The sequence below is a fragment of the Cetorhinus maximus genome, chromosome 7 (genome assembly GCF_964194155.1).
Source record: "Cetorhinus maximus chromosome 7, sCetMax3.hap1.1, whole genome shotgun sequence".
NCBI classification, from domain to species: domain Eukaryota; kingdom Metazoa; phylum Chordata; class Chondrichthyes; order Lamniformes; family Cetorhinidae; genus Cetorhinus; species Cetorhinus maximus.
Window position 1 is genome coordinate 33,779,587 of NC_135885.1, and position 16,445 is coordinate 33,796,031.

The window sequence follows — 16,445 nt, forward strand, 5'->3', positions numbered from 1 at the left end:
GCTGTAGTCTCGCATAAAAACAAGTTAACTTCATACTTTCGTACTGTAATATAGCAGGGAGAAGCAACAGTAGTTTACTTTAAACAAAATTATGTTTGAAGATTAATTAGGTAACTATGTGGTGACTATTTGAGCATGAATGCTGAGCTAGCTGAAGTGAACTGGGATACTATGCTAAGAGATAGATCAATAGAGAAGCAGTGGCGGACATTTAAAGGATACTCCAGAATACCCAGAATAAGTATATTCCCACTATAAAGAAAAATTCTAAGGAGAGGACCCACCATCCGTGGTTAACTAAAGAAGTTAACGAAAGCATCAAACTTAAGGAAAAAACATGTAACTGCGCAAAGATGAGTGGCAGGTCAGATGATTGGTCAGAATATAAAGAACGGCAGAGAATGACTAAAAGGTTAATCAGGAGAAAAATTAAAGTTCGAGAGGAAGCTAGCTAGAAATGTGAAAACAGATAGCAAAAGTTTCTACAGGTATTTAAAAGGAAAAGAGTAAGTAAAGTGAGTGTTGGACCTCTAGAGTGTGACAATGGTAATAGCTGTAAATCAGAAGGTGGAAGGGAGAGGGAAATTTGGTGAAATTACAATCGTTAGGGAAGTGGTACAGAGAAAACTGATGGAGCTGCGGGCTGACAAGTCTCCGGGTCCTGATGGACTTCATCGTAGGTTGGTAAAAGAGGTGGCTAATGAGGTAGTAGATACGTTGATGTTAATTTTCCAAAATTCCCTAGATTCTGGAAAAGTTCCACCAGACAGCGAAATAACAAATATAACCCCTCTCTTCAAGAAGGGAGGGAGGAAGAAAACAGGAATCTATAGGCAAGGTAGCTTGACGTCAGTTGTGTGGAAGGTGTTAGAATCTATCATTAAGGAAGTTATAGTTAGGCACTTAGAAAAGCTCAAGGTAATTGGGAAAAGTCGGCATGGTTTTTTGAAAGGGAAATCATGTTTAACTAATTTATTGGAGTTCTTTGAAGAAGTAACATGCACTGTGGATAAAGGAAGCTGGTAGACGTGCTATACTTGGATTTCCAGAAGGCATTTGATAAGGTGCCACATCAAAGGTTATTGTGAAAATAAAAGCTCATGGTGTAGGGGGTAATGCATTAGCATGGATAGAAGATTGGCTGGCTGGCAGGAAACAGAGAGCATGCATAAATGAGTCTTTTTCAGGTTGACATGATGTGATGAGTGGAGACCCACAGGAGTCTGTGCAGGGGCCTTAACTTTTTATAATTTTTATCAATGACTTAGATGGGGGGAGTGAAGGCATGGCAACTAAATTTGCAGACAACACAAATATAGGTAGGAAAGTACGTTGTGAAGAGGACATAGGTGGTTGCAGATGGATATAGATAGGTTGAGTGTGTGGGCAAAAATCTGGCAAATGGAGTATAATGTAGGAAAATATGAAGTTGTTCACTTTGGCAGGAATAATAAAAAAGCAGAGCATTACTTAAACGGAGAACGGCTGCAGAATTCCGAGCTACAGAGGGATCTAGATATTTTGGTGCATGAGTCACAAAAAGATAGTATACAGGTACAGCTATCCTTTATTATGAGAGAAATTGAATGCAAAAGTCAGGATGTTACGCTTCAGTTATACAGGGCATTAGTGAGACCACATCTTGAATATTGTGTGCAGTTTGTCTCCTTATTTAAGGAAAGATGTAAATGTGTTGGAGGCGTTTCGGAATAGGTTTACAGGTTTGATACCTGGAATCAGTGGGTTGTCTTATGAGGAAAGATTAGGCAGACTGGGCTTGTTTCCACTGGAGTTTAGAAGAGTGAGGGGTGACTTGATTGAAATATATAAGATCCTCAATGGTCTTGGCAAGATGGACATGAAAAGGATGTTTCCTCTTGTGGGTGAGTCCAGAGCTAGGGACCATGGTTTAAAATTACGAGTTACCTTTTTTGGACAGAAATGTGGAGATTTTTTTTCTCCCAGAGGGTTGTGGGACTTTGGAGCTCTCTGTCTCTGAAGGCATTGGAAGCGGGGTCACTGAATATTTTTAAGGCAGAGGTAGATAAAGTCTTGCTAGGCAAGGGAATCAAAGGTTATCGGAGGTTGAAGGGAATGTGGAATTTGAAACACAAACAGATCAGCCATGATGTTATTGAATGGCGGAGCAGGCTCAAGGGACCAAATGGTCTACTTCTACTCATATTTCGCATGTTCATAACAAATTTTAATTTATTTCCACTCAGTACAGCATGCAGTTTAACAGGAAATAGTCTAATTTTAACATAATATGCATGATAATGCATAAAATAACATTTGGACAGCAGCATTCTACATAAAATTAACAGTCTGTATGAATCTATCGCCTAGACGTATTTATGTCCACAGCAGACACTCAACAGTCCTGCTCTTTGAACAGCTTCTCTACTAAAGCACAGAGATCTATTTTCTTAGCAGTGCATAATAAGCAAAGAGTGACTGGTGCCAAAGTAGTTTTAGTTTGAAATTATGCATGTGTTTGTTTAGTAATCATTTATCCTGATTGCAGGAAACAGTAAAAAATACTCTACATGAAACATTATTTAAGGAATGGAATTGCATAGAGTCCTCAAACAAAATAAAGTTTGCTGCTTCGTCTTCGGGTACAACCTCAATGTGAGAAACTTTTTTAAGGAGAGGAAGTTTGAGGCTAATGCCTGAATGGGTGAACCATTTAAGGGGATTAAAGAAAATAAAAAGCTGCCTGATCTAGTTTACATTTCCAAAGCTTGGTCACAATTTATGTACCTTTTAAGGTAATGATTTGTATTCCTTAAATTACTTGAGTTAACCATTTCTGTTTACATAAACATGGCTTGTTTTGATACATGTAAGGTGTTTTAACACTTGAGCTAAAGCATTTCAGGGAAATTCCATTATACACTTAATCGATTAATTTAAAAGAGCCAAAGTTTCTAGTAGAGGTGTCTTCTTTCTAACCTCCAATGAATACTAGCCATTACATGTATCAAGTAATACTGAATTTAATTTGCTAATTTTGACAAAATTCCTCAACTATTTCATATATAATTTATTGCAGGAAGAAAATAACATTGTCATGAAGCTATGAATGTATGTAATGTTATTGGGAATTTTTTTTATAAAATAGAGGCTTAGTCTGTGGGTATATCTTAATTGGATTAAAACCAGCTAGTCTGGGTGCTTTGATGTATACTAGTTTTGAGATGTAAGAGAGGTAGAGTGCATTTGTATTTTGTTGAATAGAACATTCAAGAAGGGGAGTGAAATCTGGCACCTAGCTAGCAGAGACGAAGAAATGTTTATTTACTAATAAAATTGGTACTATGAAAGGGGTTTTATTGTTAGAAGAGGTGGGGTTCAAAGGAGATGGTGATACAATGAGAATTTACATTCAATGAGATGTGCTAGGTATAACAGATAGCAGTTTCGTGTGTGTGGAGCAGAGGCAATGTAAGATCAAAGCCTGTAAGCCTACCACTGTGTCTGCAAAGGAACCAAAGTGAACCTAATTTTGAATTTGTAAGGTGAAAATGCTTTCCCTGGTGTCTGCTTAAAGCCTATAGGTTGCTGTTGCTTAGTGGAGATTCGTTTGGGAATTTGTTAGAAGTTATGATAGTGATAATTTGCAGCCATTTGTATATATTTATCTTGTGTAAATCATAAATGTCTCATGTATTTTGATATAAAACCTCTCGAGAACTGGTGGTCAGATTCCTGAATTTAGAGCTGCCTCTCAAATATACCACTTGAAAATATAGGTTATGACAATTGTTTAAAGTTTCCCTCTTGGATTTTAAATATCTCAGCTTTACCAACTGCTGGGTCATAACAAACATCACACATGGAAAGTGAGAAAACAGCATTGAGAAAGTTGAAGGCTAGATCCACTGATACTTTCCCTCTAATACCTGTTTTGTAGCTAAAACCTACAATCTGGCAAAATTGTACCGAGATTTTGACTCTATAGAAGTCAAACAGTAGGAATCCATATGGTTTATGGCCATGCATTATTGAATGCTGTACCAAAGTTTCATCTGCCTGACACCTGAAAGATAAGCAACTGACAATTAAGATTCTGGTGCCAACATTGTGCACCCATTTGCCTGTCTGAATCGACTTTTAGGCAAGCCCCTAAAATCGGCACCAAGCACTTCCACCAAGGATAGGCAAGAGGCTGTTAAATATACAAATCAGGGTGTTATGTTTGTTGTAGGACCCTGATTGCAAATTTCAAGGAGAAATGGTCAAAGTACAGTCCACATTTTTTAGACCTGGAGACCCTTAAAGGAACTGGCTGCATGCTGTAGCAAGCCTGATTTTTCTTCTTGTGAGACCAAGCAGGTGCCTGCTTGTAAAAAATAAAGTATTCACTTAAGTATTTATATACCTTTCACCACCTCATAACATCCCAATGCACTTTACAGCTAATGAAGCACTTTTGAAGTGCAGTCACTGCTCTAATACAGGAAACATGGCAACCAATTTGTACACAGCAAGGATCCACAATGCGATGTGACTTGATAATCTGTTTTTAGTGATATTGGTTGAGGGACTATATTGGCCAGGGTGTCCCCTACATGGAGTAGTCCCCTACTCTTCTTCAAAATGTGCCATTTTATATCCACCTGAAAGAGCAGGTGGGACCTCGGTTTAATCACTCATCCAAAAGACAGCACCTTTAACAGTGCTGCACTCCCTCAGTACCACTCTGGAATGTCAGCCTGGATTTTGTGTTCAAGTCTCTGGAACAGGACCTGATCCCATAACCTTCTGAAGTGAGACTACAACCACTGAGCCATTGCTGAAATTTACGTTTGGCACCTGCAGTTCACCAGGAAAATGTTAATGAGGCCCAAAACAGAAAGTAGTTCACTCTCGTGATTGATACATTTTGCAGAAGTCCAGATGATATCGTATCCATTTGGTGCTCACCTGAAAGTCTCCTTCAGTACAGTACTGTGGCATCACTGCAGTACAGGAAGGGTTAACCTAGACTGCTCCGAATTTATACATCATAAATGCTTAACTGTTGTTTTTTTTCATGCATTTTTATCCCCTTTTCCTTAGAAAATTAAATATTAATGCAATTAAATGGAATAAGAATAAGCCTAATTTTCCATTCTGGGGCAAGTTTAGGCTTTTGTACCCATCCACTGCTGCAAACCTGGCCATCAGTGCTGAATTCACTGCTCCCATTTCCTCATATAATTACTCATAGCTTGCAGTGTAATTTGGTTTTGTGCATGGAATCACTTCAATGTGGGATATGAAAAATGTGAGCAAAATTCAAATTAAAAGTTATGTGCATGCTTAAATTTTTGTGGAGAAAAATACTGTTTCAATTTCCAAATTAATTTAAAATATGTCTTGTGAGAGGAAGGGGTGCGTTAGGTGCATTTGAAACGCCAGGCAAAAACAAAGGGGTAAATTTTACGCGTTTTGGCAGTGAATGAGGGTTCGGCACAGGGTGTGCGGTTTGTTGACTCCTGTCCGGCCTTTTAAAAACGCCGAACAAAGCATCTTGCTGCCAATTAACAGCCACCTAGCAGGAAGCCGGCCAATGAGGAAACGGAAGGATGGTCAGCTCACCCAATTGGGCCTCTAGGGCAGGAAATCCAGGGACTAAGTGGGCAGGCCGTGAACCGTAATTTGGTCATGGCCACCCATTTAAAGGCACCCTGGCATGGGTTGGTGGCAGCTGCACCATAATTATTGGTTTTCATACCAACGCTTTCACCCAGAAGAATGTGAAATCCTTTGAACTATTGGAGCAGCAGCAATTAAGAACTTGTTTTTAAATTTTGGTTACTATTGTGTCAGCATTGCCTCACTCAGGTCCCCTTGTCAGGGCGGAAAGAATATTTGAGCATTCCTGCCCCATTTCCCCTTGTGAATAACAAGTGTTTAGAAAACGGCTCAAATTCTGTCCTTTAACTATCTTTATTCATAGAGGCTGTAAGGCCACCATATGGCAGAGAGAGGAGCTGTTGAGGGGCCCAGACCAAGGATGTTCTCATGGTTTGGTGATGACTCCCTGCAAGTCTTCCTCAAGGCTGCGAGGAGGACTTTAGTTTAGATCAGTGGGAGGGCCTCATATCTGCTGACAGAAGAGCAGACCACCCAGCTTGTCCAAAGCAGTCTCGATGAAGGTTGCAGAGGAAGTCAACAGCCATCAGGTAATTCAAAGGCAAAAACAGAATTACCTGGAAAAACTCAGCAGGTCTGGCAGCATCAGTGGAGAAGAAAACAGTCGACGTTTCGAGTCCACATGACTCCAATTCTAAGGGCCTGGTTACAGTGCTGTAAGAGGCTGAAGAGGCTCTCCATCAGATCCTCCTCTGCCAAAGCTTCCCCTCTCTGGAGGGCCAGGTTGTGCAAGGTACAGCAGACCACAACCATGAGTAAGAGCATATTGCAGAGTGCCACCTGATTGAACCAAACATTTAAAGCGCATTTTGAACTGACCAATGGTTATTATGGCCTGGTGGATGCCTGGCTATTGTTATGCCTCCTTCCAGGCTCTGTGCGTAGATTTCTCACTGTGGTCATTAGCTATTTCTTAAGAGGATAACCATTACCTCCCAGAAGCCAGCCATTCAAAGTTTCTCAGCCACTAAACATCCCTGGCACCTGAGAGTACCTAAGTATGTATGCATTGTGACTGCTTCCTGGATACTGTGCACACACCTGCAGTATCCTTTGTCTATGATCACACACAATCTGCACACTGATGGAGTGATATCCTTTTCTATGGAAAAATACCCCTGGCTGTCCAGGTGGTGTTTTTATTGTCACGTGTGCAACTGATGACCCCTTGTACCTTCAGAAATCCAGCCTTGGCTGCAAAACCTCTGGCTCTTTCTGCTTGAATGGCATTGTCACTGGTAAATGAGATGCTCTCATAGGCATCCCTGAATATGGGATCCATAAAAACATTTATATTGTGATGGGATGCAGGCTGTGAACTACTGCTAAGGTCTCCATTTGATGCCTGGAATGATCCAGTGGCATACAAACTTAAACTAATATAAGTGATATCCACAGCCATGTTGGCAGCAGTCTGAGCTTGCATTACAGCAAGATGACCTTGCATGAAATCAGTTTGAGCTTTTAGATCATTGATGGAAACTGTTTGTGCTGTAATGGAAGCTGAGATATTGGTCATCAGATGTCGCATCATGGCTGCGCCCACAAACATGTTGATCCAACTGGCCACCAGATCCATGCTGGAGAGAAGGATCTTCAAGCTCTGTCTGAACCCCTGTTGTAGATTGAAGCCAAACTCCTCTATGTTTCTTGGCATTAAAACCAGGTCTTCTAACACACTTCCCAATACACCATGCATTTAGCTGTGTACACCCATCAACCCTGTGCTGTAGCCCAGCCCATTGAAGTCCTCACCTCAGTCCTCTGCAGCAGAACCCTTGTGTGACCTTTCCATCCGGCAAGCTGACTGCAGTGCACTTGCGCTGAGCGGTCCACCACATATAGTTCCTACCTCTAATCTATCCTCTAAGGTACATGCAATTAATACAATATCTGAAGTGATGGCTTAGAATGTGAAATCAAGAGATGGTATGTCTTCATCATTAGTGTCTTCTTGGTCTTCCTCTGTCTCATCTCTGGGGTTTAGAACATGCAAGCATGCCTCTCACCCTCTGCTTAGGTGCTGCTGCTTCCAGTTGTGCACCGCCTCTTCCAGCAAGAGAGAGGGATGTATGTCATTGAGTGTTATGCAATATGGTTGGATGATGCGGCTGTCATGGTTGAATAGCTGACAATGTAGGAAAGCTGTGAGATGTGGGTCAGAGGCTTGCAACAATGCTAAGTGTGTGAGGGTGAAGTGAAATACACATACTTAGGTAAAAGATCTGACTGACAGAGATTGTTGGTAGGTGAGTGATGAGTGGGTTGTGGAGTTGAGGCTAGCAGTGTAGTTGGTAGGATATGGAGTTTGAAGATGCATTCAATGACCTTGACTACTCATGAGGTCATTGAACTTCTTGCAGCAATGCATCCAGGTTCCTGGGGTTAAACCTCTGGCTATCTGCCCCCACTGCCTTATCACTGTGAGTCTAGATTGCCTCATGCCCCACTGTGGATGCAGGGCATATTTCCTCCTTCGCACTTCCTCCACCAAGAACTTGAGTGTAGCATTGAAAAACCTTGCAGCATGCTCTCTCCGATCACTGGCCGTTGTTCTGTGTTGCTCAGCACTATTCTGAATGATATCAGAACCTTGAACAACCACAATTTACCTTCCTTTTACGAGGTGCAGGATAGCTTTGAGCATTGGTAGTATCTTATGATATTAGGACCCCTGCTGATACATGCAGCCAATGTAAAGAACTGTTTGCATGCAGAAATCTTGATCATGAGAAGGCAGCATGAGGACAGAGTACTGTTTGCAATACATTGAACAGGCATGGGTTAATTGTGCATTGAAACCCCTGCACCCATTTTTGGGGGCTATCCAATTTAGGCCCCTATGTAGTAAGCCATTTTGCCAATCAATGTGCTAAGCTCTTTTAACAAATGTTTTTTGCCTCAGTGTGAAAATCACTTAGCAACCAAATCAATGATGGAAAGAATACTGCATAGAAACACAATTGCTTTCTCCCCACACTAATTTTCATCTTATTAGCCTGAAGTTGCAAGACTAGACTACTGTTTACTCAGTAAATGTTGGTCATCTTAACTTGGCTGTTGCATTAGTTCAAATAATATCCACCACAGATCTGGCACAAATAACAGCATAAAATATATACACATACATAACAGCCATTAAAATATTAAAATGACCGAAAAAAATTTATCTCATCGAGTCAAAATTAAATTGATTATTTTCTGCTTTAATACATCAAGCATGTTTGCTACAGATTTGAAAACCATACACTGCAGGTTTGTGATTTTCTAATTTAATGAAATCCTTATGGCCTGGGTAAACTGGAGCAGAAATTTAGAATCCCTCTAATGCTCAAGCAGGTTAGCTTTGGAACAGGCACTGTTGAAAGATACCTTTGATAGGTCCCTGAAGTTGCCTGGTAGGGTCAGATCCAGCTCCTCAGACTCGTAGTTCGTAATAACCCAAGGAAACACAGGGTACTGGTTTAAATCATTGTATGTCCGACCTAGCAAGAAAAAGATAATATGCTGAAGAAATGTTTGCAATGTGTTTGTTTTATAAGTGGGAAGTAAAACTATAAACTTGAAAACATAATTGTTAGATGAGTACCTTTAAGTACTATTGTTTTACCCATAAAACGCATGATATTGGTGTTATGTAAAAATGTGTTTTAAAGACACTGGAAAAACAAATAATTCCTTAGTATGGCAGAAACTGCACCGAGGAACATCAGAAATCAGAACAATTACTAAATTCTTTTGAATTCATCAAGTCTTAGCACATACTGAGAGAGAAAAAAACACTAGCTATAAATGTTTATGTTCCACTTACTACTTCCTGTACTTGGTCATCTTTTTCCCTTTGTCAAAGCATTTCCTTGAATGTTCTGGCACAAATTCCTCTGAATGAAGCATAGCTATAAAACACGCAGGTCTGCTTGTTTTGTTAAGCATCCTCCGTGTACAAATGGCACACATACTGGGATTTTTTTGTGTTCAGCTGAAACATGAGAAACCCATGACCTCAAGTGGCATGGCAGCATCCTCACATTATTCAGCTTGCTGTAAACTCAATGACGATGGGCAATATTTTCTTCACCTTTCAGATATCTATTGGTGCTGCATGGAATATAGAATAAGGTGCTAAAGAATTGTATACTTAATTAAATTTCAAATTGCATTTTTTCCAGAAGTTTTCTGCCACAGGTGGATTTTGTTTCAAATTTGAAATCCATAAGTGTTCGTCACTGTGTCTTTAAAAGCAGTGAGTTTGTCATGAGGGCAAATATCAAGATGGTAGAAATCCAAGCCTGTGGCAATTTTTACAATAATGTTCCTGGTATAAATGTTATTTTTATATATTATGTTCAGATGGCTATTAAACATATTGAACACACAAAAAAAATTGTATGACAAAAATTGCAGTAGACATCGTTATCTTTGATTTCATGATTTTAACTCCTCTTGTTCAGGGACTGGCTTAGGTCATTCTAATGAGTTTTCATAACTGCTTTCTTTCACCATTCACAAGATGACATAGGAGCTTTGTGGGGATAAGTTTACTTTAAAAACAATTTCAAACTGTCAGAAAAGCTTCCCCTATAAAATGGTTAACTTCTGGCACATTGTGTATCTGTAATTAAACTTGCTAATTTTCTCAGATTTTGATAAAACATTTTTTATATCAGTCTATTTCTGAAATAATATACAAAACTGCTTGACCAGAAGGCTTAGATAAAACATTACTGAAAACCCAAGTTTTTTAATGTACTTGTCTATAGCATGTTTATGATTGTTATTCCTCCGCTTGTCTGCTTCCTAACACGTAACAGACATTTTGTCATCTCCAGTTCATTAGTAAAGAATTTTTTATGATTTTTCTCCATGTAAGCAGTTCAAGTTACATCTAATTAGATGGCAATAATAAGCTGAACACATGCCGCAACTAAATATATACATAATTAATTCAGCGCAAACTTCAACCACACACACATCAGAAAATAAAACAGTGGAAAATACATTTGTTGTATGGAAACATGTAAAGTACTCTCCCTTTGTTTTACCTTCTGATACAAACACAAAATTTCCTATTTCCATGTATATTTATGTTGTTTTCTATTAATCTGCCACAATTCAAGATGTTGTACAGAACAAAATACTGTGCCATTCTTGTTCTACTGTCTCATTGCTGTTGTCTGAGTGACAAAGCACTAAAATTACATTTTCTCGTTATTATTTCCAGACACACTCTGAAAATGGTTTGTAGACTCTAATAAAGCTTCAGTTTCAGACAAAGCTGTCAACAAAGGAAATGGCAGAGTGAGACCACAGAATAACCCCAGTAACAATAAATGAATCTACAGTCACTGTGGCAGGTTATGTGTCTCCTGATAAAATTTAATAGGATAGTTTCAGTCTCCATCATGGCCTGCAGCTGGATACCACTGGATAAATGCAAACCATCAAGCCAAACCTTGATATAAAAACATACAAAGAGGACCCAATAGCTACAAAGTACCTGCTACAGTGTTAAGGAACATCAAGTATTCAAAGTTTGAAATTTCCCGCCGTTGCCAACGTTGTGTCATGTTGGAGGATTTAAAAAGCTGTCGAGGACTGGCCAATGATATTCTCCTGTTAGTTCCAAAAAAACAGGGAAGGAGTTGTTATTCATAGTACACATTTGATTTCATCCACAGTTACGGTATCAAAAATGAGAAAATATTTACCTCCCTAGGTCACCTCAAAAAACTTCTATCTTTTTGGAACAGTAAAGCACTTAATTCTTGCCATTTACCAGATATGCAGCCTGGTTTTTTTTCTCCTATCATAGCAGTAGAGCTTTCACTGTCCTCTAATATTAAAATGAGAACTGTATTGAGTAACTAACAACTTGTTTTTCTGTTCACACTTTGACAGTTGGGTGTTCTTTCGCTTTTTTTAAAAACAAGAATATTTGTGTTTTTTATGTCTCTTGTAATGAAACTAACCTTTGTAATGAAAAGCTTAAGAACTCAATGAAGTCAAACATCTGAATTTGTCATAGAAAATGAGATTATAAAAGAATGTCATTGCACTAGGTGAAAAATAATTATGAAACATATTGAGAGCTGGTTAATCCGTTTGGTGCACTAATTCATAAGCCTTAAAGAGGATCTTTGCCAACTAATCATGGAATTTTCCAGTGAGATAACAAATATATTAATTTTGAAAAATAACATTAAATAAGCCACTGCACATATATGCTATTTGCCCAAATGGTGGACACATCTTGCATACAGTAGCTGTGTATTAGAACAATATAAAATAATGCAGGATGAATAAGATGTATTAAAAGAGTATGACTCATTTTCAAGAAGAATTCTCGAACTTAAGTATTTGTAGGAAAATTGCCCGTCATGTTGAGGCCGATGTCTTGATTGGGGCTCCCATTCTCATGAAACTTATCCTGGATTATTTCTTAAAAATTACACTAACAACCAATTTAGCAGGGGAAGATATCAAGAACTGTAAAGGACCTAAATTTCCAAAATGAAATAACATTACAATAGGCATAAAGGACGAATTTTACGGCCCCGTCACGGCAGGGGCAGGGCTTTAAAATGCGGCGAGCCGTTCAAAACTCCATTGACTTCGGTGGGACCATAAAATCCTGCCAGCGTAAAATTCTGCCCAAAGTTGCTATCATTGATTTCTGGGGTGACTAGTTTGAAGCCAGTAAATAAATTGAATGTGATAATTCTAACTAATTTGATCTTTCTTGATGCTTTAGAAACTAGGTTTGAATAAATATTGGGTTTCTCAACATGCACAGGATGCTAGGACCCTAATATTTCATGATTGCCATAAACAAAATCCATCAGTCAGTTTAGTTGCTGTAATTACCAACAGCTTGTAAAAACCTGCAAACATTTCGGATACCAAACCAGGAAGACTACATTTTAGAATGTATTAACTTCTGAGATGTTGCTAACTGAATAGCAAACATTTACCGATATTGCGTTGCATAGTCCAATGAACTAGTCATTAAAATATCAGAACTAGTTGACGAATTGATCAGCAACAAATACATCATTATACATTTTCATGGAAATTGGATCTATCAGAAGATCGACACCATATACTGAAACTGGTGAAAATCTATTGCAGATTATTGCAGTTATTTAGTACTTACAACAAGTAATACATTTTAAATGAAAACAGGCCTCGAAATTCTGATCCATATTTTGAAAGTAAACAATTATAAGGAAACTTTTACTTTAAGTTTAGCACAAGTCTATTTTAAGTTTTTGGAATGGAGAATTAAGGGAGGCAGAATAATTCATTATTGCAAGCCTAAACTATAATTACCAATAATAATGGAGGTTCTTAGTTTATAGACTTGTGAATGCATAAGGGACAGGTGGTTTTGATAAGCAAATATAACTTCACACTGCATCTCATTTTACCTGAAACAACTGCTAAGATGTTCTAACACAGCCGTAAAAGGTAAAATTGATGATAATAAAACAAAAATTGTACTGAAATGGAGGTGTATGATGGTTCCTGCACATTTTGGAGAATCCTATTTCTGCACAACTTAGAAGCTTCTATGTAAACTTTAAGTTTGGAATAAAAATGGTGATACTGTAAAGAATGAGAACTGCTATTGGCCTCAGCTGTCATACTGAATATTGCTGACTGGGTAGTTTGTTTACGTCAGCAATTTATTTGTTTCAGGCTATAGAATTATAATGAATTATTGAAGTAAAAAGCAATTGACAACAGACAGCTATTAAAGGGAAAATCTAATTTTAAGTTCCATATTTTACTGAGTTGCAGGGTTATTAAAAATATGAAGGATAAGCAAAGTAAATGAAAAATGAAAACACCTATTTTGTCTTATGAATGATAACCTAATTGTTCTTAGTTAGTGACAGCGAGAAGAAATGCTACTTCAAACTTCACAGCGGATAACAAGTATCAGTATGAGTGCAGATTTGTTTATCCTTCCTCTTCTTTTCCATGTTTAAGATTACAACTTTATATAATTTATATAAATGGTACAATTATTGTGCAAAGTAAACATGTTGCTTCTCTGTAGGCTACTGTGCACAGTCACTGCTGTTAAACAACCTGCAGCAGTTCTCATTTATCAAGCTTTCTCAAGGTGCGATATGCAATTACCCTGTTTCATTATTCAGTGTGATACCATAGTGATGATGAATAGACAAAAGTCAACAAATCTAACATGTTAAGTCTTGTAGGGAAATCACTGATTAGCATGCATCTCAACCGTTTTACCTATAGCTAAAGGTTTTTTAAACCACCAAAACAGTGAAACTTCTAACACTACATTTCAATAATAAATATACATTTATAGTCAAGTAACCCCCCCGCCCCGCCCTGCCCTCCTACTGCCCCAACTCATACTCAACAAAAACAACTAGCAATTTTTAAAAAGTGCAATATATTATTTACTGAAAGAATAATACTTAAAACTTTAAATTCTGGATATATAATCATCAATTTTATTTTTAAATCACTGCTGTTTCTCTGCTGTAATTGGACTGTTTCACTGATGATGTCACAAATACTCCTCAACATTGTGGATTTAACTCACATTATCCATCATCCTATGCAGAACCGCTTATGTTATGAGAAAGCAACATTGCAATAAAGGCATAGATTTAAGATTTTGAATACTGGAGTTTAAATAAGAGATTCATGAAAAGAACCAGTGTTAATTCTCTATAGATTACTAAAATTGGTTGCTTGACCCACATCATAATAGCATATATTGGAATATTAATGGTTACAACAGATTTTATGTAGGTATTCTATATATTGCAGAAGCTCAATCTATCTGGTTTGTTAAAATATACAGGAACTCCAAACATAATCACTTTCAATTAGATATACTTGTACATAGCATGCAACAAGTTATGAGTTACAGGATAGATGGCTAAATAGACTTTTCTCAGTGCTTTCTTATGATTTTGAGATGTTAATATTGGGTAGTAAGAATACACTAAAGAATAATTTTACAAATATAGGCAGGTGAGCCAATATTTTACAAATGGCTGTTGGTAAAAATATTAGACAAAGTGATTTGTTATGCATTATATCATTACAAAGGCTGTTCTGGGTTAAAATAATTTTTAATTTAGGAATACTGGATTTGAGATGAAAAATTGGGAGAAATTTTATATAAAGACATTCATACTGAATACCTGGCCTGTGGCAAACCATAACTAGTGCCAACTCCAACACGAGGTAAACTATATACAACCTTCTTCACTGTAGCTTGGTCTGGGAAATTGAACATAACAGAAGCTGCAGAAAACATAAGAAAAATATAATTTTAATATAATATGTTATATAAAAATATAATTTTGTGATGCAATAAAGAACTATCTTTTTCTTATTTCAAGCACGTTTTTATGACAACATCTAGGTTTGCATTTATATCACTTTCAAACAGAAAATTGATTTGTAACAGCACATACTTCTGTTAGCCATGAAAACTTCCAAAGCAGTGCTCTGGAGGAGATAGCGTCTGGAAAACACAGCCCGTATCTCGCTGAACATCCATTTTCCATGTAAACCTTCAGTGTAAGCAAGGACCTGAAATTTGAAAATATATTCATTTTGTTTAGTTAAAACACAGTAAAACAAGTGTTTTACCCATCTAAAGAATTAAGGATGCAACTGTGAGGATATTCCTTTATTTTAAGTTCATGTTTATGCAAGAAATAACAAATGTTAGATCTGCAACAATTTCCATTAGGCACCTTAACTTTCCTATTAATTTTGAAGTAACCTTAAGGAATGTATGCAGAGTTTTTGAAAAAATTGGTTCTTGGAAAGTATAAACATAATTTTTTTTAAGAAAGCTAATCAATCTATTTGTGATTGCTGGTGTATGTTAAGAGGCAGGGATGTGCACTCAGTTGCTCTGTTAGTTTTGGAACACAGCCTAAATACACTTACATAACGTAACACGATTATAAACACATTCACTGTTAAAGTAAGTTATTGTTTCTGGATAAATCTCAAACGGCTTTAAATGACTTTATTTAAGAACACAAAACTTCCTTACTGTCAAAGGTTTATTTTTTTGCAAGATTTTTAATATGTGGTTTTTCTAAGGTACATTTTTTCTGTGCAAACATTTTAAATGAATGCAATGCTTATATTTATCTATCACAATGAAAAACAGTTATGAAATATACACAACACTTGGCCAAATGTTATGTTTACGATGTCTGGAGAAAGGATTCAGAAATAAAATTGTAATTCTCAAAGGGATAATAAGTGTGTAGAATTTTTGCCCCTTTTGTGTTCTTAAGAAAATTTGTACTAAGAATACCACAGAGGATTTGCTGATGTATAGAAAGAGATGAAAGGAGCCTTTTCCTTTTCACAAAAGACCCATCAGAACTATCAAGACACATTTTCCTATTTAAACACAGATTGGTTTTGCTTTTCAGTTCTAAACGTCATATTTTAAAAAAAAAAATCAGAATTGCTTTTAATGTTATTTGGTTACCAAATAATCTTAATTGTTACATTGGTACAGGTTAAAGGCAGCCTGCCTTTTGAGTAAAAAAAATCAAGTGGGCTTTAACTGACAAGTGAAAATAATCCTTCTCCATTCTCTGTTTTCCCACCCTTACTTACAAAGAAGGACCCAATTGACAGCTTTCCGTGCATCTCAGGTCAGCTTCATGCTTTTCAAACTTAATCAAGGAGGTGTTAAAAAAAATGAAAGTCCCTCAACCTTCGCATATGGTAGAAGGCAGAGAAATGTTGGAAGTGAAGTGAGATGTTCCACAGGG

At 37.4% G+C, this 16,445-nt stretch overlaps 1 protein-coding gene across 2 annotated transcripts in view; it reads right to left on the reverse strand.

Annotated features, from left to right (window-relative positions):
• The window catches only part of nbeaa (neurobeachin a), a 1,012,857-nt gene that overhangs the window by 186,692 nt on the left and 809,720 nt on the right, over positions 1-16,445 (reverse strand). For both annotated transcript variants that reach the window (XM_078545316.1, XM_078545315.1), the window contains exons 41-44: positions 15,114-15,231; positions 14,838-14,940; positions 11,144-11,259; positions 9,019-9,131 (exon numbers count right to left, since the gene is read on the reverse strand). In XM_078545316.1, coding sequence (XP_078401442.1) covers positions 9,019-9,131; positions 11,144-11,259; positions 14,838-14,940; positions 15,114-15,231 — 450 coding nt within the window. The remainder of the gene's footprint in view (positions 1-9,018; positions 9,132-11,143; positions 11,260-14,837; positions 14,941-15,113; positions 15,232-16,445) is intronic.